The sequence below is a fragment of the Pristiophorus japonicus genome, chromosome 10 (assembly GCF_044704955.1).
Source record: "Pristiophorus japonicus isolate sPriJap1 chromosome 10, sPriJap1.hap1, whole genome shotgun sequence".
NCBI lineage: Eukaryota > Metazoa > Chordata > Chondrichthyes > Pristiophoridae > Pristiophorus > Pristiophorus japonicus.
This window is the reverse complement of record NC_091986.1, coordinates 214,459,864-214,485,479: the sequence shown is the minus strand read 5'-3', so window position 1 is coordinate 214,485,479 and position 25,616 is coordinate 214,459,864. Positions and strand designations below refer to the sequence as shown.

The following is a 25,616-nucleotide window of genomic DNA, read 5'->3' as shown; positions in this document are numbered from 1 at the left end:
GGGGAGCTTGTTGATTGTAAGGTGCAGCATGGTGACGAGGAAGTTTGAGAAGAGGGTTGGAGCGATGACGCAACTCTATTTGACCCCGGTCCGGACGTGTAATGGATCCGTTGGTAAGGATCACGGCCTGCATGTCATCGTGAAGCAGGCGAAGGAAGTTGACAAACTTTTGGGGGCATCCCGAAATGGAGGAAGACGCTCCATAGACTCACGGTTGACCGTGTCAGAGGTCTTTGTAAGATCGAAAAGTGCAGCAGACACCTCAAATCGCATGAGAAATAATCACCAGTGTTGTCTCCGCAAGATCCTGCAAATCCCCCGGGAGGACAGACGCACCAACGTTAGTGTCCTCGTTCAGGCCAACATCCCCAGCATCAAAGCACTGACTACACTCGACCAGATCCGCTGGGCGGGCCACATTGTTTGCATGCCTGACACAAGACTCCCAAAGCAAGCGCTCTACTCGGAACTCCTACACGGCAAGCGAGCCCCAGGTGGGCAGAGGAAACATTTCAAGGACACCTTCAAAGCCTCCTTGATAAAGTGCAAATCCCCACCGAAACCTGGGAACCCCTGGCCAAAGGCCGCCCTAAGTGGAGGAAGAGCATCCGGGAGGGCGCTGAGCACCTCGAGTCTCGTCGCCGAGAGCATGCAGAAAACAAGCGCAGGCAGCGGAAGGAGTGTGCGGCAAACCAGTCCCACCCACCCCTTCCTTCAACCACTGTCTGTCCCACCTGTGACAGAGACTGTAATTCCCATATTGGACTGTTCAGTCACCTAAGAACTCACTTTTAGATTGGGAGCAAGTCTTCCTCGATTTCGAGGGACTGCTTATGATGATGATTTCCTTAATGTGCACTGTTGTTGTTGTGAGGGGGTTTCTGCAGAACAGTGAATTGAAAGAGTTTTTTTTTTAACTTTGTAAATTTAGAGTAATATTGATTCTGACCTGCATGCAATTGAGAAAAAACGATGGCTATTGATGAATAAATGGAACTAATCCAGATTCATGGATAAGCATAAAGCATAAGCATACTGTGAAATGCAGATATTACATGGGACAATGTTTTCCTGAGCGAGCCAAGAGGCAGCTTCATGCATTATAATTATAGTGTTTACAACATTAAGCTTACTACTGATCTAAACTTTTGCAGTTATTACGTCTGACTCTATTCTGGGAAAATAAAACCCACATGAAAGTTTTTCTGCTGAAGTAACCTATTTTGCAGTAAAAGGCTGCAGTTTTGATGTGTTACTGTGACTCTGTAAACAACGGAAGAGAAAGTTGTGGAATTATGCGCCGCTATTCGAATTGCCTCAGTTTAATTAAAACCGTACATACCCTTCCATTTTACTTTATCTTGATAGCATTGCCTCTCCTCTTTGCGCCTCTCCTCTCTGCGCCTCTCCTCTCTCGATAGCTCTGGACTCAGCCTGAGGTAAGGTTCCACGAGCCGTACCTTGCTGCAGTGTCCGTGCTTTATGTGTGAGTGGTGGTGCCGATCCCCGGTTTTATTATCAGTCTCTGCTGATTTACCCAAAACAGCAGCTGGGACACAGCATTTGGCCTCAGTCCCTGTGTTATAAGCGATGGGGGTGGTTGCGGTGCAAGAACTAAGAATTAGGAGTGGGAGTATGCCATATGGTCCTTCGAGGCTCCGCCATTCAATAGGATCTGGGCTGATTTCTGATCTAAACTCCATTTTCTTGCCCCATCTCCATGATTGGATTCCCTTAGAGTCCAAAAATCTATCTATCTCAGCCTTGAAATATACTCAATGATTCAGCATCTGTAGCCCTTTGGGGTAGAGAATTCCAAAGACTCTCAACCCTCTGAGTGAAACATAGAAACATAGAAAATAGGTGCAGGCGTAGGCCATTCCAGCCTGCACCACCATTCAATAAGATCATGGCTGATCATTCACCTCAGTACCCCTTTCCTGCTTTCTCTCCATACCCCTTGATCCCTTTAGCCGCAAGGGCCATATCTAACTCCCTCTTGAATATATCCAATGAACTGGCATCAACAAAACTCTGCGGTAGGGAATTCCACAGGTTAACAACTCTCTAAGTGAAGAAGTTTCTCCTCATCTCAGTCCTAAATGGCTTACGCCTTATCCTTAGACTATGTCCCCTAGTTCTGGACTTCCCCAACATCGGGAACGTTCTTCCTGCATCTAACCTGTCCAGTCCCGTCAGAATTTTATATGTTTCTATGAAATCCCCTCTCATCCTTCTAAACTCCAGTGAATACAGGCCCAGTTGATCCAGTCTCTCCTCATATGTCAGTCCTGCCATCCCGGGAATCAGTCTGGTGAACCTTCGCTGCACTCCCTCAATAGCAAGAACATCCTTCCTCAGATTAGGAGACCAAAACCGAACACAATATTCTAGGTGAGGCCCTGTACAACTGCAGTAAGACCTCCCTGCTCCTATACTCAAATCCCCTAGCTATGAAGGCCAACATACCATTTGCCACCTTCACCGCCTGCTGTACCTGCATGCCAACTTTCAATGACTGATGACACCCAGGTCTCGTTGCACCTCTCCTTTTCCTAATCTGCCGCCATTCAGATAATATTCTGCCTTCGTGCTTTTGCCACCAAAGTGGATAACCTCACATGTATCTACATTATTCTGCATCTGCCATGCTTTTGCCCATTCACCTAACCTGTCCAAGTTCCCCTGCAGTCTTTTAGTGCCTTCCTCACAGCACACAACCGCCACCTAGCTTAGTGTCATGTGCAAACTTGGAGATATTACATTCAATTCCCTCATCCAAATCATTAATGTATATTGTAAATAACTGGGATCCTAGCACTGAGCCCTGCGGCATCCCATTAATCACTGCCTGCCATTCTGATAAAGACCAGTTTATCCCGACTCTCTGCTTCCTGTCTACCAACCGCTTCTCTGTCCACGTCAGTACACTACCCTCAATACCATGTGCTTTAATTTAGCACCAATCTCTTGTGTGGGACCTTGTCAAAAGCCTTTTGAAAGTCAAAATACACCACATTCACTGGTTTTCCCTTGTCCACTCTACTACTAACATCCTCAAAAAATTCCAGTAGATTTGTCGAGCATGATTTCCCTTTCATAAATCCATGCTGACTTGGACCGATCCCGTCACTGCTTTCCAAATGTGCTGCTATTTCATCTTTAATAATTGATTCCAACATTTTCCCCAATACTGATGTCAGGCTATAACCGGTCTATAATTACCTGTTTTCTCTCTCCCTCCTTTCTTGAAAAGTGGTGTTACATTAGCTACCCACGAGTCCATAGGAACCGATTCAGAGTCGATAGACTGTTGAAAATGATCACCAATACATCCACTGTTTCTAGGACTACTTCCTTAAGTACTCTGGGATGCAGACTATCAGCCTCCAGGGATTTATCGGCCTTCAATCCCATCAATCTCCCTAACCCAATTTCCCGTCTAATAAGGATTTCCTTCAGTTCCTCCTTCTCACTAGACCCTCGGTCCCCTAGTATTTTCGGAAGGTTATTTGTATCTTCCTTCGTGAAGACAGAACCAAGGTATTTGTTTAACTGGTCCACCATTTCTTTGTTTCCCATTAGAAATTCACCTGAATCTGACTGCAAGGGACTACGTTTGTTTTCACTGATCTTTTTCTCTGCAAAAACTTTTATAAATATGTGAAGTCAGTTTTTATGTTCCCAGCAAGCTTCCTCTCATACTCTATTTTCCCCCTCCTAATTAAACCCTTTGTCCTCCTCTGCTGTATTATAAAATTCTCCCAGTCCTCAGGTTTTCTGCTTTTTCTGGCCAATTTATATGCCTCTTCCTTGGATTTAACACTATCCTTAATTTCCCTTGTTGGCCACGGTTGAGCCACCTCCCCCGTTTTATTTTTACTCTAGACAGGGATGTACAAGTGTTGAAGTTCATCCATGTGATCTTTAAATGTTTGCCATTGCCTATCCACCGTCAACCCTTTAAGTATCACTTGCCAGTCTATTCTAGCCAATTCACATCTCATACCATTGAAGTTACCTTTCCTTAAGTTCAGGACCCTAGCCTCTGAATTAACTGTGTCACTTGCCATCTTAATAAAGAATTCTACCATATTATGGTCACTCTTCCCCAAGGGGCCTCGCACAACAAGATTGTTAATTAGTTCTTTCTCATTACACATAACCCAATCTAGGATGGCCAGCCCTCTAGTTGGTTCCTCGACATATTGGTTTAGAAAACCATCCTTAATACACTCCAGGAAATCCTCCTCCACCGCATTGCTACCAGTTTGGTTAGCTCAATCTATATGTAGATTAAAGTTGCCCATGATAACTGCTGTACCTTTATTGCACGCATCCCTAATTTCTTATTTGATGCTGTCCCCAACCTCACTACTACGGTTTGGTGGTCTGTACATAACTCCCACTAGTGTTTTCTGCTGTTTGGTATTCCGTAGCTCCACCCAACCGATTCCACATCATCCAAGCTAATGTCCTTCCTTACTATTGCATTAATTTCCTCTTTAACCAACAACACCACCCCACCTCCTTTTCCTTTCTGTCTATCCTTCCTAAATGTTGAATACCTCTGGATGTTGAGTTCCCAGCTTTGGTCACCCTGGAGCCATGTCTCCATGATATCCGTTAACTGCTATCTGCGCAGTTAATTTGTCCACCTTATTCTGAATACTCGCATTGAGGCATAGAGCCATCAGGCTTGTCTTTTTAACACACTTTGCCCCTTTAGAATTTTGCTGTAATGTGGTCCTTTTTGCTTTTTGTCTTGGGTTTTTCTGCCCTCCACTTTTACTTTTCTTATTTCTATCTTTTGCTTCTGGCCCCATTCTATTTCCCTCTGTCTCCCTACATAGGTTCCCATCCCCCTGCCATATTAGTTTAGCCGCTCACCAACAGCACTAGCAAACACTCCCCCTCGGACATTGATTCCGGTCCTGCCCAGGTGCAAACTGTCCGGTTTGTACTGGTCCCACCTCCCCCAGAACCGGTTCCAATGTCCCAGGAATTTGACTCCCTCCCTTCTGCACCACTCCTCAAGCCACGTATTCATCTGAGCTATCCTGCGATTTCTACTCTGACTAGCACGTGGCACCGGTAGCAATCCTGAGAATCTTATTTTTGAGGTTCTACTTTTTAATTTAGCTCCTAACTCCCTAAATTCGTCTTGTAAGACCTCATCCCGTTTTTTTTACCTATATCGTTGGTATCTATATATGCACCACGACAACTGGCTGTTCACCTTCCTCCTTCAAAATGCCCTGCACCCGCTCCGAGACATCCTTGACCCTTGCAACAGGGAGGCAACATACCATCCTGGAGTCTCGGTTGCGGCCTCAGAAACGTCTATCTATTCCCCTTACAATTGAATCCCCTATCACTATAGCTCTCCCACTCTTTTTCCTGCCCTCCTGTGCAGCAGAGCCAGCCACGGTGCCATGAACTTAGCTGCTGCTGCTCTCTGCTGATGAGTCTTCCCCCTCAACAGTACCTAAAGCGGTGTATCTGTTTTGCAGGGGAATGACCGCAGCGGACCCCTGCACTACCTTCCTTCCACTGCTCTTCCTGTTGGCCCTGTTGTGAAGAAATTCCTCCTCATCTCAGTCCTAAATGACCGACCCCCTTATTCTGAGACTATGCCGCCTAGTTCTAGACTCTCCAGCCAGGGGAAACAAACCTCTCAGCATCTACCCTGTCAATCCCCCTCAGAATCGTATGTGTTTGAACAAGATAACCTCTCGTTCTTCTAAACTCCAGAGAGTATAGGCCCAATCTATTCAATCTCTCCTCCTAGGACAACCCTCTCATGGAAACATAGAAAATAGGTGCAGGAGTAGGCCATTCGGCCCTTCGAGCCTGCACCACCATTCAATATGATCATGGCTGATCATGCAACTTCAGTACCCCATTCCTGCTTTCTCTCCATACCTCTTGATCCCTTTAGCCGTAAGGGTCACATCGAACTCCCTTTTGAATGTATCTAACGAACTGGCCTCAACAACTTTCTGTGGTAGAGAATTCCACAGGTTCACAATTCTCTCTCGTCCCAGGAATCGATTCTAGTGAACCTTCGTTGCACCGCCTCTATGGCAAGTATGTCCTTCAAGATTGTAGGAAGACTTCCTTACTCTTGCACTCCAACCCCCTTGCGTGGAGGGAATGAAAAATCAAGCAGGACTCCTGCTCCTAATTGCTTTCCAGTCAGCTCTACTATGAAGTGTGCATATGTGAATTTGGACTCAAGTGTGGCTTATCTTCCCCACTCCCCCAATCCAGATCGAATAGCCTACAACATGTGTGAACATTGGGTGAACTCCCAGCTATGGTGCCTTCTGCCTCAGCAACAACTTGCATTTATATAGCACCTTTAACATAGTTAAACATCCAACGGCGCTTCACAGGAGCATTATCAAACGAAATTTGACACTTAAGGAGACATTAGGTGACCCAAAGCTTGATGGGAAGGTTTAGCAAGGGAATTCCGGAACTGAGGACCGAGGTAGCTGAAGGCACGGCCACTAATAGTGGAGCAAAGAAAATCGTGGATGCGCGAGGACAGAATTGGAGGAACTGCAGATCTTGGAAGGTTGCAGGGCTGGATGAGGTTGCAGAGATAGGGAGGGTCGAGGCTGGGGAGGGATTTGACCACCTGGTAGAGAATTCTAAAATCGAGGCATTGCCAGACCGGGAGCCAATGTCGTCCTCATCGGCAGTCCCTCGAATCGAGGATGACTTGCTTCCACCTCAAAAGGTTCACAGGTGTTTCAATGAAGGACCTAAAATTCCAGGTCCAAAACTAACTCTTGAAGGGTGGAAGATGCCTGTGTGTGGATTTTTTTAACACGGGGTGGCCGTTGCACACCAGCCACCACACGGGCTTGACAGAGCTAGGTCTTGGTCCAGTGGCAAGGATTAACCAAGACAACTGGAGACCAGCTCTGCTGCACGGACCCAGTGCGCACACATATCGCAGTGTGGGCTGGGCCCGTGCTGCCCCTGGGCCCTCGCCTCTTCTGATCCCCGATCGCATCCTTCTACAATCTCTCGCCGCTCCTTCGCCCCGACCTCGCCGCTCCTGCTGTACCTGCCCACACTCCAATCACCGACCTGGACCTTGGTGATGTCTCTCTTCACTGCCGTTGCTCTCCTGCTCCAGCACGTGCTGCTCCCTGGAGTGGTATGCCGCCATGCTGCTCCTTCCGCTCCCCGGCCTGCTCCGATGGTGCTCGGAGGCCGCTCAGACGGGAGCCAATGTAGGCCAGCGAGCACAGGGGCAATGGGTGAACGGGACAGCAGCAGATATTTGGAGGCCCAGCTGTGATGCACCCGGGATCACCACCTGGTTGAAGCATGCTGGTCCTCGCTGTCCACTTTGGGCAGGAAGAATGTTCCGGCACCCTTGGCACCATTCTCCGGCAAATGCCTCAGCGCCTTTTGGAACGGAAGGTATAAAAGTAAGAGAATTATTTTTAATTTAAATAGTGTTGCATCTGGTTCAAAGGCATGCAACATTCTGGTGTTGTATATGGAAATGGATGGTTGCCAGCTGAAACTGCAACTGTGAACTTGTAGACTGGATTTAGGCTGAAGAATACAATTGAACTGCATAGCAGTTTCATTTTATTAATCATCTCCTCGATAAGAAGTGACATGCCATTCCTGTGCTTGCAGAATAGGTATAGTTGATGAAAGGGCACAATGTGTGCTACAGTTACAAGGGTGTGTTTGGAGCGGTTACAAGGGTGTGTCAGGAGCGGAAGATATTAGCAGCTAATTGCCATCCACTTTAGTTAGAGACGGCAAAGTTTTGGATTGAGCAAGAACTTTAGTAAGCTGGATTGTACTGCAGTTTTTATTTCAAATGTTGGATAGCAATGTTCCAGCTGAAGCACGCCACACACACACAGCTTGAGATTGCGGGATGAACGAAGATAAGTTCTAACTGATCTTCTGTATAGTGTGTTCGGGCCCAGCCATCTTTAGCTGCTTCATCAATGACATTCCCTGATCACAAGGTCAGCAGTGGGGCTGATCACTGACCATTCCACCATCGGCGGCCGTGCCTTCAGCTGCCTGGACCCTAAGTTCTGCAATTCCCTCCCTAAACATCTTTATCCCTCTTTCCTCCTTTAGGATGTTCCTCAAAGCCCTTCCTCTTTGACCAAGGGGTCACCTGCCCTAACATATCCTTATGTGGCTCAGTGTGAAATTTTGTTTGATAAAGGTCCTGTGAAGCGCCTCGGGATGTTTTGCGATGTTAAAGGCGCTGAATACACGCAAGCTCCATTTACAACTCCTCCAATAGTGAAGTAGCCCATGCCAGCAGCACCCAGATAACATGCAGCCTTACGCTGACAAGAGACAAGTAGTCTTCACACTGCAAAAGTGCCAACTAATGACCATTTCAAATAAGAGAAAGCCCAGTCATTTCCCCTTGACTTTAAGCCAACACCGAGTCTCTGACCATCAACATCTTGGAGTCACCATGGAACAGAAGCTGAAATGGAGCTTTAGCTCTGCAATCTGCACATGTGGCTCTGGACTTGGGATGTGTCCCTGCAGGGAGTGAGCATGCATTCCATTTCTCAGCAGCTTAGTTTTAAACATGGTGGTCAGTTCCTGCATGTCAGCCATGTGGCTGACCCAAGAGAACTTTTTATAGTGCCTTTCACAGCCTCATTACATTTTTCCACATTACAACAGTGACTATACTCCAAAAGTACTTCATTGGCTGTTAAGCGCTTTGAGATATCCGGTGGTCATGAAAGGTGCTATATAAATCTAAGTCTGTCGTCTTTTCTTTTCTTCTCTCGCCCTCCCTCCCTCCCTCCCTCCCTCCCTCCCTCTTCTCCCTCCCTCCTTCCCTCTCCTCCCTCCCTCCTCCCTCTCCTCCCTCCCTCCTTCCCTTTCCCTCCCTCCCTTCTTCCTCCCCCCTCTCAAAGCGTTTCCTAGCCAATGAGGCACTTTAGAAGTGTAGTCACTTGTAATGCAAGAAAGTGGCAGCCAGTTTGTGCACAGCAAGCTCCCACAACAGCAAGTGAAGAAAATGACCACTTAACTTGTTTTATTGATGTGGATTGAAGGAAAAATGTTGGCTAGGTCTGTTGTGTTCATGCTGTTTGTTGCACGAATTCTCACAGGACGGGCATTAGGATCCTGCGGGAGCTATTCACAGTTGCTGTCTACATGCTGGTTTTGGGACACCATTTTTGGGAGTTGTTATAATCATCATCATCATCATCATCATAGGCAGTCCCTCAAAACGAGGATGACTGCTTCCATGCCAAAAAAGGATACGATCACAGGTGTTCCAGTGAAGGACCTAAAATTCCAGGTCCTGAACTACATCCTGAAGGATGGAAGATGCCTGTGTGTGGATTTTTTTTTAACATGTGGTGGCCGTTGCACACCAGCCACCACACGGGCTTGACAGAGCTAGGTGTTGGTCCAGTGGCAAGGATTATCCAAGACGACTGGAGACCTGCTCTGCTGCACGGACCTAGTGCGCACACATATCGCACAGTGTGTGCTGGTCCGTGCTGCCCCTGGCCCCGAACTCACGCTTCTCCTGGACCCCGATCACGTCCCTCCACAGTCTTTCGCCGCTCCTTTGCCCCCGATCTCGCAGCTCCTGCTGTATCTGCCCACGCGCCAATCAGCGACCTGGACCTTGATGACGTCACTCTTCGCTGCCGTAGCAGCTCGTGCTGTTCCCTGAGGTGGCCTCCACGCTGTTCGCCACTCCTTTTATGGCCCCGGCCTGTCGATAAAGCACACAGTTATTTACATTGCTCCTGTTTGTTAGTCTGTTTATTTAAATACACAACAAGGTCACCGAGAGAACCACCCTGCTATTCTTCAAATAATACCATGGGATCTTCAGCATCCAGCAGATGGGTCTTCGGTTTCAGGCGCTTTCCGAAGGATGGTACCCCTGACAATGTAGCGCTCCCTCAGGAAAAGAGAATGACGATAAAGCCTCTGACAGATTCACGGGTTGGAAGGTCACCCATCACTCAGCAAGATTTTTCTTGAGCTTTTAAAAGCATTCTGCTGAGAACCTTCACGTCTCAGTTTGATGTTGAGCCTGGTATTGCTCAGGGGGTGGCGAGAAGGGCTGCTACATGATTGATCCCAAAACTTAAGGGAGTATGTGAGGAAAGATTGATTACCCTTGGTCTTTTCTCTTTCGAAAAGAGAAGACTGAGATGGGATATGACAGAAATGCTTAAAATGATCAAAGATTTGGAGAAATTGGACTTAACTAAACTTTTTCTACCCTGTACAGAATTGAAGCAGAAACGGTCATGTTTAGAAATTACATTGGCGGGAAAATTGCGGTCGAAGGCTTTCTGCGGGCGAACGCATCCAACTGCAAAATTTTTAATGAAAATACTTGGTGGTCCCGGAGGAACGTAGGATTGTGCCCCGAGTCCGAGTTTAACAGTCCAGCGTACGGGAACATGTCTTCCAGAATCAGATGCGTGGACCACCAATTACTATGTAGTATTCTCATTCATAGTGATGGGAGCTCAGAGTTCCCATTGTTATCCATGAGAATGCTCCTAAAATCAAATAAAACACAAACGTAAATAAAAATAACGCTTCACTTTTTTTTAATTAATAGAAATTGCCTTAAATTAAATTAAATTGGTCGACATTCCGCCCCCTACTGCCCGTGTACCGCCCAAAAATGCAATTTTGGTCAAAAAACACCTACATACCGCCCAGCGGAATATTCATCACTGACATACCGCCGAGTGGTATGCGTACCATCCACCCTGCAGGACCGCCTGCATACCGCCCAAAAAGTCCGATTTTCATCGCATACCGCCGACATACCACCGGAGCTGCATTGTCCTGGAAAAGTGGTTTTACGCAATGTTAAATGGGCGGGAATATGCAGTAGTGTTCGGAGCCGCCATTTTTAAATCGAGAACAGTTAGCTAAAGCAGCACATCTGTATTTTTGAGGTGAACAGTGATTTTACAGTGCAATTTAGTGGAATAGGTATTTTTATTGTTACTTGAGTAACTTATTAAGATAGAAGACATTTTAGTTATTTTTTTTCATCGAAACATATTGTGGAGATTTAAAAAGAATGGGGCCTGCATTGCTGACAACCTGTCGAATGGAGAAACCAGCTGTGAACAGGTTTATTGAGCAGAGTTTTAAGGGTAATGGAGGAGGTCGCAGACTGATGAGGAGCAGGAGGCCTTACCTGTAAAGGATTTTCAGGGAGAAGCGCTCATACTTGGACCTGACCGATCGACAGTGCGTTCGAAGGCTGCGCTTCCGCAAAGAGATGACCGATGAGATTTGCCAGCTCATGAAGGCAGACCTGTAGCCCAGTACCACCAACATTACTGCACTCTCTGTCGAGATGAAGGTGACTGCGGCGCTTTCCTTTTATGCATGTGGCTCTTTTCAGGCATCAGCTGGGGACATATGCTGTATTTCTCAGCACACTACTCATTGGTGCATTTGTCAGGTAACCAAAGTACCATATGCACGCCGGATAGACTTTATAAACTTCCCAATGACCAGGAAGGCACAGAGTGAAAGAGCTTTGGGATTTGCACACATTGCCAGCTTCCCCAAGGTGCAGGGTGCTGTTGACTGTACCCATATTGCCCTGCGAGCACCATTACAGGAGGCGGAGGCATACTGAAACCGTAAGGGATTCCACTCCCTCGCCTTAGCGACCATACACAGCACATAATGTCTACTTTCCAGGGAGCATCCATGATGCGCACATCTTGCGTGAGAGCACTGTGTTTGACCTGTTGAAGTCTGAGCCACAAGGTAAATGCTGGAGCCTCGCCACCTGGCTCTTGACCCCCTGCGGAACCTCAGACAGAAGCTGAGCAACGATACAATAAGAGCAATATAAACATAGAAACATAGAAAATAGGTGCAGGATAGGCCATTTGGCCCTTCGTGCCTGCACCACCATTCCATAAGATCATGGCTGATCATTCCCTCAGTACCCCTTTCCTGCTTTCTCTCCATACCCCTTGATCCCTTTGGCCATATCTAACTCCCTCTTTGAATATATCCAATGAACTGCCATCAATAACTCTCTGTGGTAGGGAATTCCACAGGTTAACAAGTCTGAGTGAAGAAGTTTCTTCTCCATCTCAGTCCTAAATGGCCTACCCCTTATCCTAAGACTGTGTCCCCTGGTTCTGGACTTCCCCATCATCGAGAACATTCTTCCCGCATCTAACCTGTCCAGTCCTGTCAGAATCTTGTAAGCTTCTATGAGATCCCCTCTCATCCTACTAAACTCCAGTAGATAAAGGCCCAGTTGATCCAGTCTCTCCTCATATGTCAGTCCCGCCATTCTGGGAAATCTGTCTGGTGTACATTTGCTGCAATCCCTCAATAGCAAGAATGTCCTTCCTCAGATTAGGAGACCAAAACTGAACACACTATTCCAGGTGAGGCCTCACCAAGGCCCTGTACAACTGCAGTAAGACCTCCCTGCTCCTATACTCAAAACCCCTAGCTATGAAGGCCAACATACCATTTACCGCCTGCTGTACCTGCATGCCAACTTTCAATGACTGATGTACCATGACACCCAGGTCTCGTTGCACCTCCCCTTTTCCCAATCTGCCGCCATTCAGATAATATTCTGCCTTTGTGTTTTTGCCCCCAAAGTGGATAACCTCACATTTATCCACATTATACTGCATCTGCCATGCATTTGCCCACTCACCTAATCTGTCCAAGTCACCCTGCAGCCTTTTAGCATCCTCCTCACAGCTCATACCGCCACCCAGTTTAGTGTCATCTGCAAATTTGGAGATATTACACTCAATTCCTTCATCTAAATCATTAATGTATATTGTAAAGAGCTGGGGTCCCAGCACTGAGCCCTACGGCACCCCATTGGTCACTGCCTGCCATTCTGAAAAGGACCCGTTTATCCCGACTCTCTGCTTCCTGTCTGCCAACCAGTTCTCTATCCACGTCAGTACATTATTCCCAATACCATGTGCTTTTATTTTGCACACCAATCTCTTGTGTGGGACCTTGTCAAAAGCCTTTTGAAAGTCCAAATACACCACCTCCACTGGTTCTCCCTTGTCCACTCTACGAGTTACATCCTCACAAAATTCCAGAAGATTTGTCAAGCATGATTTCCCTTTCATAAATCCATGCTGACTTGTACCGATCCTGTTACTGCTTTCCAAATGCGCTGCTATTTCATCTTTAATAATTGATTCCAACATTTTCCCCACCACTGATGTCAGGCTATAACCGGTCTATATTTACCCGTTTTCTCTCTCCCTCCTTTTTTTAAACAGTGGTGTTACATTAGCTACCCTCCAGTTCATAGGAACTGCTCCATAGACTGTTGGAAAATGATCACCAATGCATCCACTATTTCTAGGGCCAATTCCTTAAGTACTCTGGGATGCAGACTATCAGGCTCTGGGGATTTATCGGCCTTCAATCCCATCAATTTCCCTAACACAATTTCCCACTTTATAAGGATATCCTTCAGTTCCTTCTTCTCACTAGACCCTCGGTCCCCTAGTATTTCCGGAAGGTTACTTGTATAATATTATTGAAAAGATAATACTGAAACAGTGCTTTCAATGCTTGGACCACTCGGGTGGCAGGCTGCAATACTACTTTGAGCAGGTTGCTCAGTTCACAGTGGTGTGCTGCATGTTGCATAATTTAGCAATCATACGGGGACAGGAATTGCCACAGAGGACTGCGGGACCACCTGAGGAGAGAGTGCAGGAGACGGAAGAGGAGGAAAATGAGGGGCAGGAGGATGACTAGGAGCTTCCAGATGAACCCATAGCACAGCCCTCCCCAACACCACAGCAGAGGGCACATGGAGAGTATGCCACTGCAAAATTGTTACGTCTGCAGCTCATAAATGAACGCTTTGCTTGAATGAGGAGAGCTGCGTTTTGGGACCCTGATGACTATTACCCCAATAGTTTGACACTGTACAAGAATCCTTAAATTCAATTCAAATGTTTATGTAAAAATCTCAAATATACAGCAATTTTAAAACTTTGTAAAAACTTAACTATAAAACAACTTTAACAAAACTTTTTCAACTTTAATAAACTTTTACAAATCAAACTTCAATTATTCAATGAACAAGTACAACAAAAAGACCCTTTACTGTCCTCTGCCACGACCTCTGCCCGTCCTCGATCACGTGCTACACCACCCTTGGAACTATTTTTCCCCCTTCCCCCTTTCTTACTCCCGCCCTTCCCTTTACCACTGCCCCTGAGCCCGGATCTCCCTGTGGTGCAATCAAGCCGGCGTGTAGCTCCGCACCCCGAGTGCTGTTGCTGTCGTTGGGGGTCAGACATTGCGGGCGCAATAAATGGGTTATCCGGAGAAGCTCGTGATGTGATGTGGAAGGCACGGCTTTAGGGCTGGAAGATGATGTCAGCTCCCCACCCTCGGGTGCTGTCGACCTGGCTATGATGGCACAGGAGGGGTTCCGCTCCATGTCCCGATCCCGTCGATTGCCGCATGGCTTTGAAGGCATCGGCGGTCCGCTCCATCGCGGTGATCATACGCGACACACCCTCCGACTGCTGCTGTGATAGAGCCGCAATGTTTGCAGCTATCATAGTCATGGCCATGAGCAGCTCCCGACCTATGTCGACGCTGGCCAGTGACAGACGCAACATGTCCTGGTACAAGCCTACAGCAACCGGCCTTTTCTGCGCCAACCTCCCTCGCTGCGGCAAAGGCGCTGCGGCAAAGGCACTGCAACACTGGGGGCGCCTTGCTGCGTACCATTTGGTCCCGCAGAATCCGAGGAGCCATGGGGGAATCCCCTGAATACAGACTCGGTGGTGGAGGATGTTCCAGCTGGCCCACATGGAGCTGGTGTATCCTCCTCTGTCTCCACCTCCACCGGCTCCAGGATCAGCGGCTCTTTCTCTTCCTCATCTCTGCCAGTGGTGAAGTTGGGAGAGGGCTGGGTGATGCCAGAGATGGAGGCAGTGGGGGTCTCTGTTTCGGTGTGGTCTGAATCGTCAGAGTCTGGAAGTACAAAACAATTTTTAAAAAGCTTGGCACTAGGGGAGGGGTCAGGGTTACATGAGTACATAGTATAGTGACTTATCAGTCTTACTTAAATGTCCAGTACTGCATTTTACACACACACACCCGTCCCATATCCTGGGGGAGGGGTGGGGGTGGGGGTGGGGGGGCTTTCCATGACCATCCTTCAGAGACCGTCCATCAAAGATAAAGTCCATCTGGATTGACTACTCATCATAGGCAGTCCCTCGAATCGAGGATGACTTGCTTCCACGTCAAAAAGTTCACAGGTGTTTCAACGAAGGACCTAAAATTCCAGGTCCGAACTAAATCTTGAAGGGTGGAAGATGCCTGTGCATTTTTTTAACGTGTGGTGACCATTGCACACCAGCTTGACAGAGTTAGGTCTTGGACTAGTAGCTAGGATTAACCAAGACGACTGGAGACCAGCTCTGCTGCACGGACCTAGTGCGCACACATATCGCAGTGTGGGCTGGCCCGTGCTGGGTCACATACTAGGTATATGACCCAGTATGTACCGCCAACATAACACCGAAAACACTTGCCCAATTTTGTCCTTTTCGGTCTGCCGACGGTTTGAAATGACATACCGCCGAGAAATGGGCAGACCTTATTCATCGACCAATTTCGGGCCCTAAATGTTTGACAATTTTTTTTTTACATTTTAGAAAAAAACTTTTTAATAAGTGTTAAAAAATAAACTTACCTTCATAGACAGGGTTTTAATATCAAAATAAGTAATAACATTTAATTTTTCTATGTTTTTAAAACTCTTACGCAAATAGCTCAAAACTCTCCGCCCGCGAATGTCCTCCCTGAGGGGATGTGTGTAAACTGCCAAAAGAAATTTTGAGAGATCGCAAAAGCCGGTTCTTGGCACATGCGGATTGCGGCTGAGAACCGGCATTTGCGAGGCCTCTTTGGGTGCGTGCGCATATCGTACGGACCCGGTGAGGCCACAATGTTCGGGCCATAGAAATTACAGCGCAAGAACAGGCCATTCAGCCTGACTGGTCTGTGCCGGTGTTTATGCCCCACTCGAGCCTCCTTGCATTCTTGCTTCACCTCACCCTATCAGCTTATCCTTCGATTCCTTTCTCCCTCATGTGCTTTTTTAGTCTCCCCTTAAATGCTATTCGCCCCAATCACTCCCTGTGGTAGCGAGTTCCACATTCTCACCACTCTTTGAGTAAAGAAGTTTCTCTTGAATTCCTTATTGGATTTATGAATGGACCATCTTATATTTATGATGCCTAGTTTTGGATTTTACAAGTGGGAGCAGCTTGGCCTCGATTTCTCCCTCCCCCACCTTCTGGCAGACAGATTAAGGATAACAAAAGAAAATAGGAAATTGATGGTGACTCTTTTTAAAACTAAAAGTCAGGTAAACATGTGGAATAGATTACCGGCACACATGGTGGAACAGGAAACCTTCATGGGAGAACATAAGAACATAAGAATTAGGAACAGGAGTAGGCCATCTAGCCCCTCGAGCCTGCTCCGCCATTCAACAAGATCATGGCTGAAAACAAGCAGTTGGGCAGGTTGTTTTCAACAGATGGGATTCAGGACTATTCGAAAGGCAGCAAGGGAATACTGTGGCAGGAGGGCTAGATGGACTTGAAGGTCCTTTGCCTGTTACTGTGTAACTATGTAAGGCATTTGTACACAGGAATAAACCGAGTTCCTTGGAGGCAGTATTAGCAGTAATGGAGGAGATGTGCAAAGATGTAGACTTTGGCTAGAGTGCTATGCAATGGTCCGTACATATCGGATATTTCTGAAAATATTCTTTTGTCATCGAAGAGTGCCTATATTTTACATAGTTAAAACGTATTAAAAATGATCTACTCCGATCTGTTTCGATTTAAAAAAAAAGTAAATGAATACGTACAAATCCACATGAATCATTATTTTATTGGGGATTTTTTGCTGTAGGCATCTCTTTCTGAACTTCAACTTTGCTTGCTGCTGTGCGAGTATTAAAAGAGAATAAAGATAGTTCATTTTGTTAAAGTTTCCTGCACTTGGGGTGTATTTATTTTCAAATGGCTCGCGGTGCCATTAATTTCAGTTCAGTGATCATTAGCGTCTTGCTCACTGTTGGCAAATGCTTGTAAATTCTGATGTGACTGATTGAGATAATGGATGTGACAATGAATTATTATAAAGGAATCTTTCAATGAAGTACATTACTCATGACTTCATACACCACAAGAGCGACGCTTTTGCACTTTATGAATGTAATCCAGAAGTTTGAATTGTTAAGTTTCGTGCAGACCGTTATTATTTATGTACAGAGTAGACTTTTTAAACTGTAAATTCTTCCTCCTTCTTTGACTGTCCTTCCCTTGCTTCCTGGACAATGGTATTGTGACTGGACTAATAATCCGCAGATGTGAGTTCAAATCTCACCACAGCAGCTGGAGGAATTTAAATTCAGTTAATTAAATCAATCTGGACTTTTAAAAAGCTAGTCTCCGTAATGGTGACCATGAAACTACCGGATTGTCAGAAAAACTCAACTGGTTCACTAATGTCCTTTTTAGGGAAGGAAATCTGCCGTCCTTACCCGATCTGGCCTACATGTGACTCCAGACCCAAAACAATGTGGTTGACTCTTAACTGCCCCTCTGAAATGGCCTGGCAACACACTCAGTTGTACCAAACCCGCTTCAACAAAGTCAGCACTAATAATCCGGTAGTTTCATTGTCACCATTATTGGTACTAGCTTTTTAAAATTCCAGATTGGTTTAATTAACTGAATTTAAAATCAGAACATAAGAAATGGGAGCAGGAGTAGGCCATTTGGCCCCTCGAGCCTGTTCCGCCATTCAGTGAGATCATGGCTGATCTTCTACCTCAACTCCACTTTCCGCCCGATCCCAATATCCCTTGATTCCCTTAATAGCCAAAAATCTAGCGATCTCTGTCTTGAATATCCTCAACGATTGAGCCTCCACAACCCTCTGGCGCAGAGAATTCAAAAAATTCACCACCCTCTGAAGAAATTTCTCCTCATCTCAGTCCTAAATGGGAAACTGTGAGCCCTGGTTCTAAACTCCCCAGCCAGGGGAAACATCTTCCTTGCATCTACTCTGTCAAGCCCTGTAAGAATTTTGTATGTTTCAATGAGATCATCTCTCATTCTTCTAAACGCTAGAGAATATAGGCCTAGTCTAATCAATCTCTCTTCATAGGACGCTCGTCCCATCCCAGGAATCAGTCTGATGGACCTTTGTTGAACTCCCTCTATTGCAAGTGTATTCTAGGAGACCAAAACTGAGCACAGTACTCCAGGTGCAGTCTCACCGGGGCTCTGACTTTCATACCCTTTCAGTGCTGACCGTGGTTTTCATTACATCTCTCCAAGATTTCACTACATCTCTCCTTCTCTCCAAGATTTAATGTGTTGATGAGGAAGGTTGGCTCATGAGCAGCGTCTCCCGTAAGCCGCACGGCCTCTAGTGCAGCCTGCCTCCCCCAGTGACAGCCCATTCACATATCTGCGCAGGTGCGGTATTTACAATGGTGAAGCCGGTGAGTGGACTGCGTGGGAACTGCAGATCATCATCATCATAGGCAGTCCCTCGAAACGAGGATGACTTGCGTCCACGCCAAAAAGGATGAGTTCACAGGTGTTTCAATAAAGGACCTAATATTCTAGGTCCTGAACTACATGTTGAAGGGTGGAAGATGCCTGTGCGTGGATTTTTTTAACGTGTTGCACACCAGCCACCACACGGGCTTGACAGAGCTAGGTCTTGGTCCAGTGCCAAGGGTTATCCAAGATGACTGGAGACCTGCTCTGCTGCACGGACCTAATATGCACACATATTGCAGTGTGAGCTGGCCCGTGCTGCCTCTGGGCCCCTGGCCCCGAACTCATTTCACTCCTGGGCCCCGATCACATCCCTCCACGGTCTCTCGCCGCTCCTGCTGTATCTGTCCACGATCCAATTATTACTGGTAACTGGATTACTAGTCCAGTAACAATACCACTAGCAGCAGTTCAAGGCGGCTCATCACCACCTTCTCACGGGCAATTAGGGATGCTGGCCTTTACGTCGCCCACATCCCGTGAACAAATACAAATTTTAAAAAGACGCACCTCCACAAGTGGCGGCGGCAGCAGCCCTCTGGTACCTCACGCTATTCGGTGAAGTGGACTGTTGGTGTTGGCAGGCTGTTTGAACCAGGAGAGAGCACCATGAGTTCACTCCTGATCCCGACGTGAGTCTGCAGCAAGAGCAACAGGATAATAATTAGGAACAGGAACACTGGCGTGACTTTCTGTTCCCGCTTCAGCTTCAGGAGCACGTAGACCAATCCAGCTGACATGAACTATCTTCATCAGGCTTGGCACCTTTTTTAGGTGGTACATTTATCCACTGAGCCAGACGACGAGCCAGGAGCAGACATTTTTTGAGCAAGTGGCTGATGCAGGAATTGAGTCTACTTGATGGATTTCTACATGGAGACAGAACCCTCTTCATTCGTTTTTTTTGTTGAAATTTCATGAAATGAGTGTCTCTCATTGACTTGGACATCCTTTGTCAAATGGGCTTATTTTCTTAACCAATAAATGACTACATGTCACAAGCAAGGAGTAAACCATCTTTCAGACATGTCCTACATCTCCAATTTACCCCATCACCACCTTTCTCCGATTTTCCTCTTCACCTTGTCACTGGTTTTATCTCTTCCCCCACCATCATCCAGTTTGCCCCACTTCCCACTTTAATGTGGTAAAGGACAAGGGTAGCAGGTGCATGGGGACACAGTTACCTCCAAGTTCCCCTCCAGGTCCCACCCCATCCAGTATATTGGCCGTTCCTTCATTGTCGTTGGGCCAATATCCTGGAACTCCCTCCCGAATAGCACTGTGGGAGCACCTTCGCCACACGGACTGCAGCGGTTCAAGAATAAGTCTCGCCACCACCTTCTCGAGACCAACTCACAATTGGCAATAAATACTGGCTTTTCCAGCGATGTCCACTTCAGGAGAATGAGGAGGGGATAAAAAAAAATGCTATGAATAATGAGTCCTGCCCTTATCAGCAGGACCTGAATGCCAATGGACTTTGCACACGGATGAACATATGGCTTGTAATTTTATATTGCAACTTAATGTGTTGGATGAATCTCTGGTTTGGTGATGTGCTTGGCAAGCAGCTGAATGTGATAGTTGTAACTCTGAGAATTACATCCATAGAGAGACGAAAATGTAAGGCAAAGTCTCCTTAAAGAAAGGGTCTTAAAATCAATTTTGATAGTTTTTAAAGTGAAAGATTTGTTTTGTACAAGTTTAAAAAATATATAAAGTTCAATAGGATGACATAAGAACAAAAGAAATAGGAGCAGGAGTAGGCCATTTGGCCCCTCGAGCCTGCTCGGCCATTCAGTGAGATCATGGCTGATCATCTACCTCAACTCCACTTTCCCGCCTGATCCCAATATCCTTTGATTCTCTTAATATCCAAAAATCTAGCGATCCCTGTCTTGAATATACTCAACAACTGAGCCTCCACAGCCATCTGGGGTAGAGAATTCCAAAGATTCACCAGCCTTTGAGTGAAGAAGTTTCTCCTCATCTCAGTCCTAAATGGCCGACCACTTATTCTGAGACTGTGACCCCTGGTTTGAGACTCCCCAGCCAGAGGAAACATCCTCCCTGCATCTACCCTGTCAAGCCCTGTAAGAATTTTATATGTTTCAATAAGATCATCTCTCATTCTTCCAGAGAATATAGTCCTATTCTATTCAATCTCTCCTCATAGGACAATGTCCCCCCATCCCAGGAATCAGCCTGATGAACCTTCATTGAACTCCCTTTATGGGAAGGGTGGAAGATGCCTGTGCATGGATATTTTTTAACGTGTGGTGGCCGTTGCACACCAACCACCACACGGGCTTGACCGAGCTCGGTCTTGGTCCAGCGGCAACGATTGACCGCGACGACTGGAGAGCTGCTCTGCTACACAGACCTAATGCACACACACCGCAGTGTGGACTGGCCCATGCGGCCCCTGGGCCTTTGCCTATTCTGGCCCCGAACTCGTGCCTCTCCTGGGCCCCGATCACGTCGCTCTACAATCTCTCGCCACTCCTTCGCCCCGACCTCGCCGCTCCTGCTGTACCTGCCCCACGCTCCAATCACCGACCTAGACCTTGATGACGTCCCTCTTCGCTGCCGTCGCCCTCCTGCACCAGCTCGCGCTCTACCTTGCAGTGGTACGCCTCCACGCTGCCCATGGCCGTCGCTCGCCGCTCCTTTTATGCCCCCGACCTGCCGCTGATGGTCTCTCGCAGGTCGGGGCTGTCAAGCAGATGCAAGCTTAGTGGAAACATGGTTCATAAATATAAAACCATTGACTTAAAGACAATTATTTTAGATAAAAGTACAATATCACCAATTTCAAAAGTTAATTACCAGCGACCCAGACCTTGAAAATGGGATTTCTATCAACTGGCATATTATTGCTGTTCTTTAAAAAATACTCCCAAGAGTTCAAAAAGAGGTCTCAATGAAGGAATAAACATAGCGATTCTGTTTTGCAGGTTTACCTCGCCCCTTCAAGTCTCTGCTCCTCCCCCAAAGCACACACTTTGAACCATGTGTAATCAGCAGCTGTATTTGCTGTTCAAATCGCTTGTGTGCTACATCAGTGAGTGATCAAATCAAATCGCTCGTGTCCTACATCAGTGAGTGATCCAATCAAATCGCTCGTGTCCTACATCAGTGAGTGATCCCATCAAATCGCTCGTACCTTACAACATCAGTGAGTGATCCAATCAAATTGCTCGTGTCCTACATCAGTGAGTGATCCAATCAAATCGCTTGTGCCCTACATCAATGAGTGATCCAATCAAATCGCTCACACCCTACACCATCAGTGAGCGATCCCATCAAATTGCTCGTGTCCTACATCAGTGAGTGATCCAATCAAATCGCTCACACCTTACACCATCAGTGAGCGATCCCATCAAATCGTGTCCTACATCACTGAGCGATCCCATCAAATCGCTCGTGTCCTACATCAGTTGAGTGGTCCAATCAAATCGCTCGTGTCCTACATCAGTGAGTGATCCAATCAAATCGCTCGTGTCCTACATCAGTGAGCGATCCAATCAAATTGCTCGTACCTTACACCATCAGTGAGTGATCCAATCAAATTGCTCATACTCTACACCATCAGTGAGCAATTCCATGAAAAGTATGAAAACTAATTTTGTGACTTTTTTAAGTTAAAAGTGTAAGCTAATTTAAAAAAAAAGGTTATTATGCATTGGCAACTGCTGTGGGAACTGTTCATCTAATCTACAAATACAATAGAGTAGGTAAATCAATGTCGTCCATTCCTTCAGGTTGTCATGTATTTTATGTGGGGATTATGTCGGATGTGCTGTTTTGCTTGTAAACTTCATTCTATTTTTTTAATCTCTTTGTTCTAGTTGTTGGACGAACTTCCCATGATCTACAGCTGCTGTATATTTGTCTACTGCCTGTAAGTACTTGTCTAGTATTGCATTTTCATCAGAGTTGAGAACTATCGACGACGATTAGATTTTCTAATGCATGGCATGATGTTTTGCATCATTCAAATTTTTCAATAAACATCCAGAATGTCGGACCTGTAAAAAGGAAATCTAGTTAAACCATAATCCCACATTCTCCGGTTGTACTAACTACTTCTGTTCCCATAAACCTTATACTTCAGGTGTAACCAAGCCACAGAGCTATTGCTCGTAATCTTATGTTGCACAATTTCTTAATCTGTGTTTGTTCCTATTTTCATTTGTATTGGAAGGTTGATAATGCTGTGAAGTGTTCGATATATATGCCTGTGTATGTCTCTCTCAACATGCAACAGCTATATTTTGGCTGCAGTGTATTCATAGAACGAGGAAGGAATATTTAGGCACTTGCATTTCAAAGTATTGCATATTCAGATATTCTACCGGCAACAGAAATATTTAACTTTTAAAAATGTCAAATTTTTGCTTTTCTCAGAGGCTTCTGATCTCCTATGCTGCTGGTCTGCACCAGCGACCTAGTTGGCTGATAGCAGCTCCAATGAAAGCCAAGCGAGTCCCGACTTCAAACCAGCCTGAGAGACTAACCCAGAGTTGGGAAGGCAGATTTTCTTATTTCATGAATAACATTTTCTGTGGCAGTTTATGTTTTGAATGCAAACTAAGCAGCCAGGAGATGCAGGAGAGGAGCACTGCAGGACCATGAATTGTGAATACTTTGTGACAGGCAGTCATTGCTTGCATAGAAATGTTCACGTCTTTAGATAGGGTATTTCTCATTATAAATGCTATTTAGTGCATATCAACGTTAAAAATTGTGGCACGGGAACTAACCTTTGTGGGACAGGAAATGTGCACCGTATGCAAATTTAAAAAAAACTAATGGGAGTCAATTTCCCTTGGTGTTACCCACACTGAGTAAAGACCATTGGTAGTCTTCCGGTGAAATGTGGTTGGAGGACAGGTGCAGCAGGGCACACCGATGTAATTCAGCCCCTATTTTAATGTTGTACATTCTGTCTTTATTGTTCTACAATACTTTTATCTTGTGTTATTATGTCGAGTTAAAAAGCAAAACGTTGGTTAGTTTGGGAAGCAGCTGCTGGGGTCATCAAAGTTTCTCTGCAGCACAGGCTGAGAAGTTGGGAGAGACAAAATGGAGGTGCTACAGTGCCAGTACTGGCAGGAGGGTGTAAGTACAGCGTGGCAAGATTACATGGGCATTCTATTCTAAGTGTGGGCAGAGGGAAAAGAAAGAAAGGCATGGGTAAAAATTGATACAAAAGTATGATGAAAACATGACAATAGGAAGTAATGTTTTGTAGGCAGAAAGTGCTTGCAGATTATAGAATACAATCATAGAAAAATTACGACACACAAGGCCATTTAACTCATCTTATCCGTGCCGGTAAGTATATCATATTTGTAATGGGTCAATACTTGAAAACATAGAAATTTACAGCACAGAAGGAGGTCATTTCAGCTCATTGTGTCCGTGCCGGCCGACAAAGAGCCGCACGGTCCTCGGTCAGCAGCCCCGAAGGTTATGTATAAACCTATCAACAATGATGGAAGGCAAAGACACCCAGCCCAACCAGTCCACCCCACACAACTGCGACACCCCTGAGACTGAAACATTCTGCACTCCACCCCAACCGGAGCCATGTGATCTCCTGGGAGAGACAAAAAAACAGATAAAAACTCAGGCCAATTTACTTATTTAAAAAAAATGTTCCCTAGAATCAAGGTTCCTATTGACGGCAATGAATAAATGGAATAGATAGAATTGTGGGTGGAGATTAGAGATAGTAAGGGGAAAAAGTCACTGGTGGGCATAGTTTATAGGCCCCCAAATAAAAGCTTCACGGTGGGGCGGACAATGATCAAGGGAATAATAGAGGCATGTGAAAAAGGAAAGGCAGTAATCATGGGGGATTTTAACCTATATATCGATTGATCAAATGGCACGGGGTAGTCTGGAGGAGGAATTCATAGAATGCATACGGGATTGTTTCTTAGAACAGTATGTTACAGAACCTACAAGGGAGCAAGCTATCTTAGATCTGGTCCTGTGTAATGAGACAGGAATAATAAACGATCTCCTAGTAAAAGATCCTCTCGGAATGAGTGATCACAGTATGGTTGAATTTGTAATACAGATTGAGGGTGAGGAAGTAGTGTCTCAAACGAGCGTACTATGCTTAAACAAAGGGGACTACAGTGGGAAAGTGGACAGGGAACACAGACTAAACGGTGGCACAATTGAGGAACAGTGGAGGACTTTTAAGGAGCTCTTTCATAGTGCTCAACAAAAAATATATTCCAGTGAAAAAGAAGGGCGGTAAGAGAAGAGATAACCAGCCGTGGATAACCAAGGAAATAAAGGAGAGTATCAAATTAAAAACCAATGCGTATAAGGTGGCCAAGGTTAGTGGGGAAATTTTAAACGACAGCAAAGAATGACTAAGAAAGCAATCAAGAAAGGAAAGATAGATTACGAGGGTAAACTTAAAAACAGATAGTAAAAGCTTTTACAGACATATAAAACGGAAGAGAGTGACTAAAGTAAATGTTGGTCCCTTAGAAGATGAGAAGGGGGATTTAATAATGGGAAATGTGGAAATGGCTGGGACCGTAAACAATTATTTTGCTTCGGTCTTCACAGTGGAAGACACAAAAACCATGCCAAAAATTGCTGGTCACGGGAATCTGGGAAGGGAGGACCTTGAGACAATCACTATCACTAGGGAGGTAGTGCTGGACAGGCTAATGGGACTCAAGGTAGACAAGTCCCTTGGTCCTGATGAAATGCATCCCAGGGTATTGAAAGAGATGGCGGAAGTTATAGCAGATGCATTCGTTATAATCTACCAAAATTCTCTGGACTCTGGAGAGGTACCAGCTGATTGGAAAACAGCTAATGTAACGCCTCTGTTTAAAAAAGGGGGCAGACAAAAGGTGGGTAACTATAGGCCAGTTAGTTTAACATCTGTAGTGGGGAAAATGCTTGAAGCTATCATTA

The 25,616-nt window shown here is 45.9% G+C and overlaps 1 protein-coding gene across 1 annotated transcript in view; it reads left to right on the top strand.

Annotated features, from left to right (window-relative positions):
• The window catches only part of acer3 (alkaline ceramidase 3), a 271,554-nt gene that overhangs the window by 103,876 nt on the left and 142,062 nt on the right, over positions 1-25,616 (top strand). Inside the window, exon 4 of the mRNA XM_070891651.1 lies at positions 22,514-22,566. Coding sequence (XP_070747752.1) covers positions 22,514-22,566 — 53 coding nt within the window. The remainder of the gene's footprint in view (positions 1-22,513; positions 22,567-25,616) is intronic.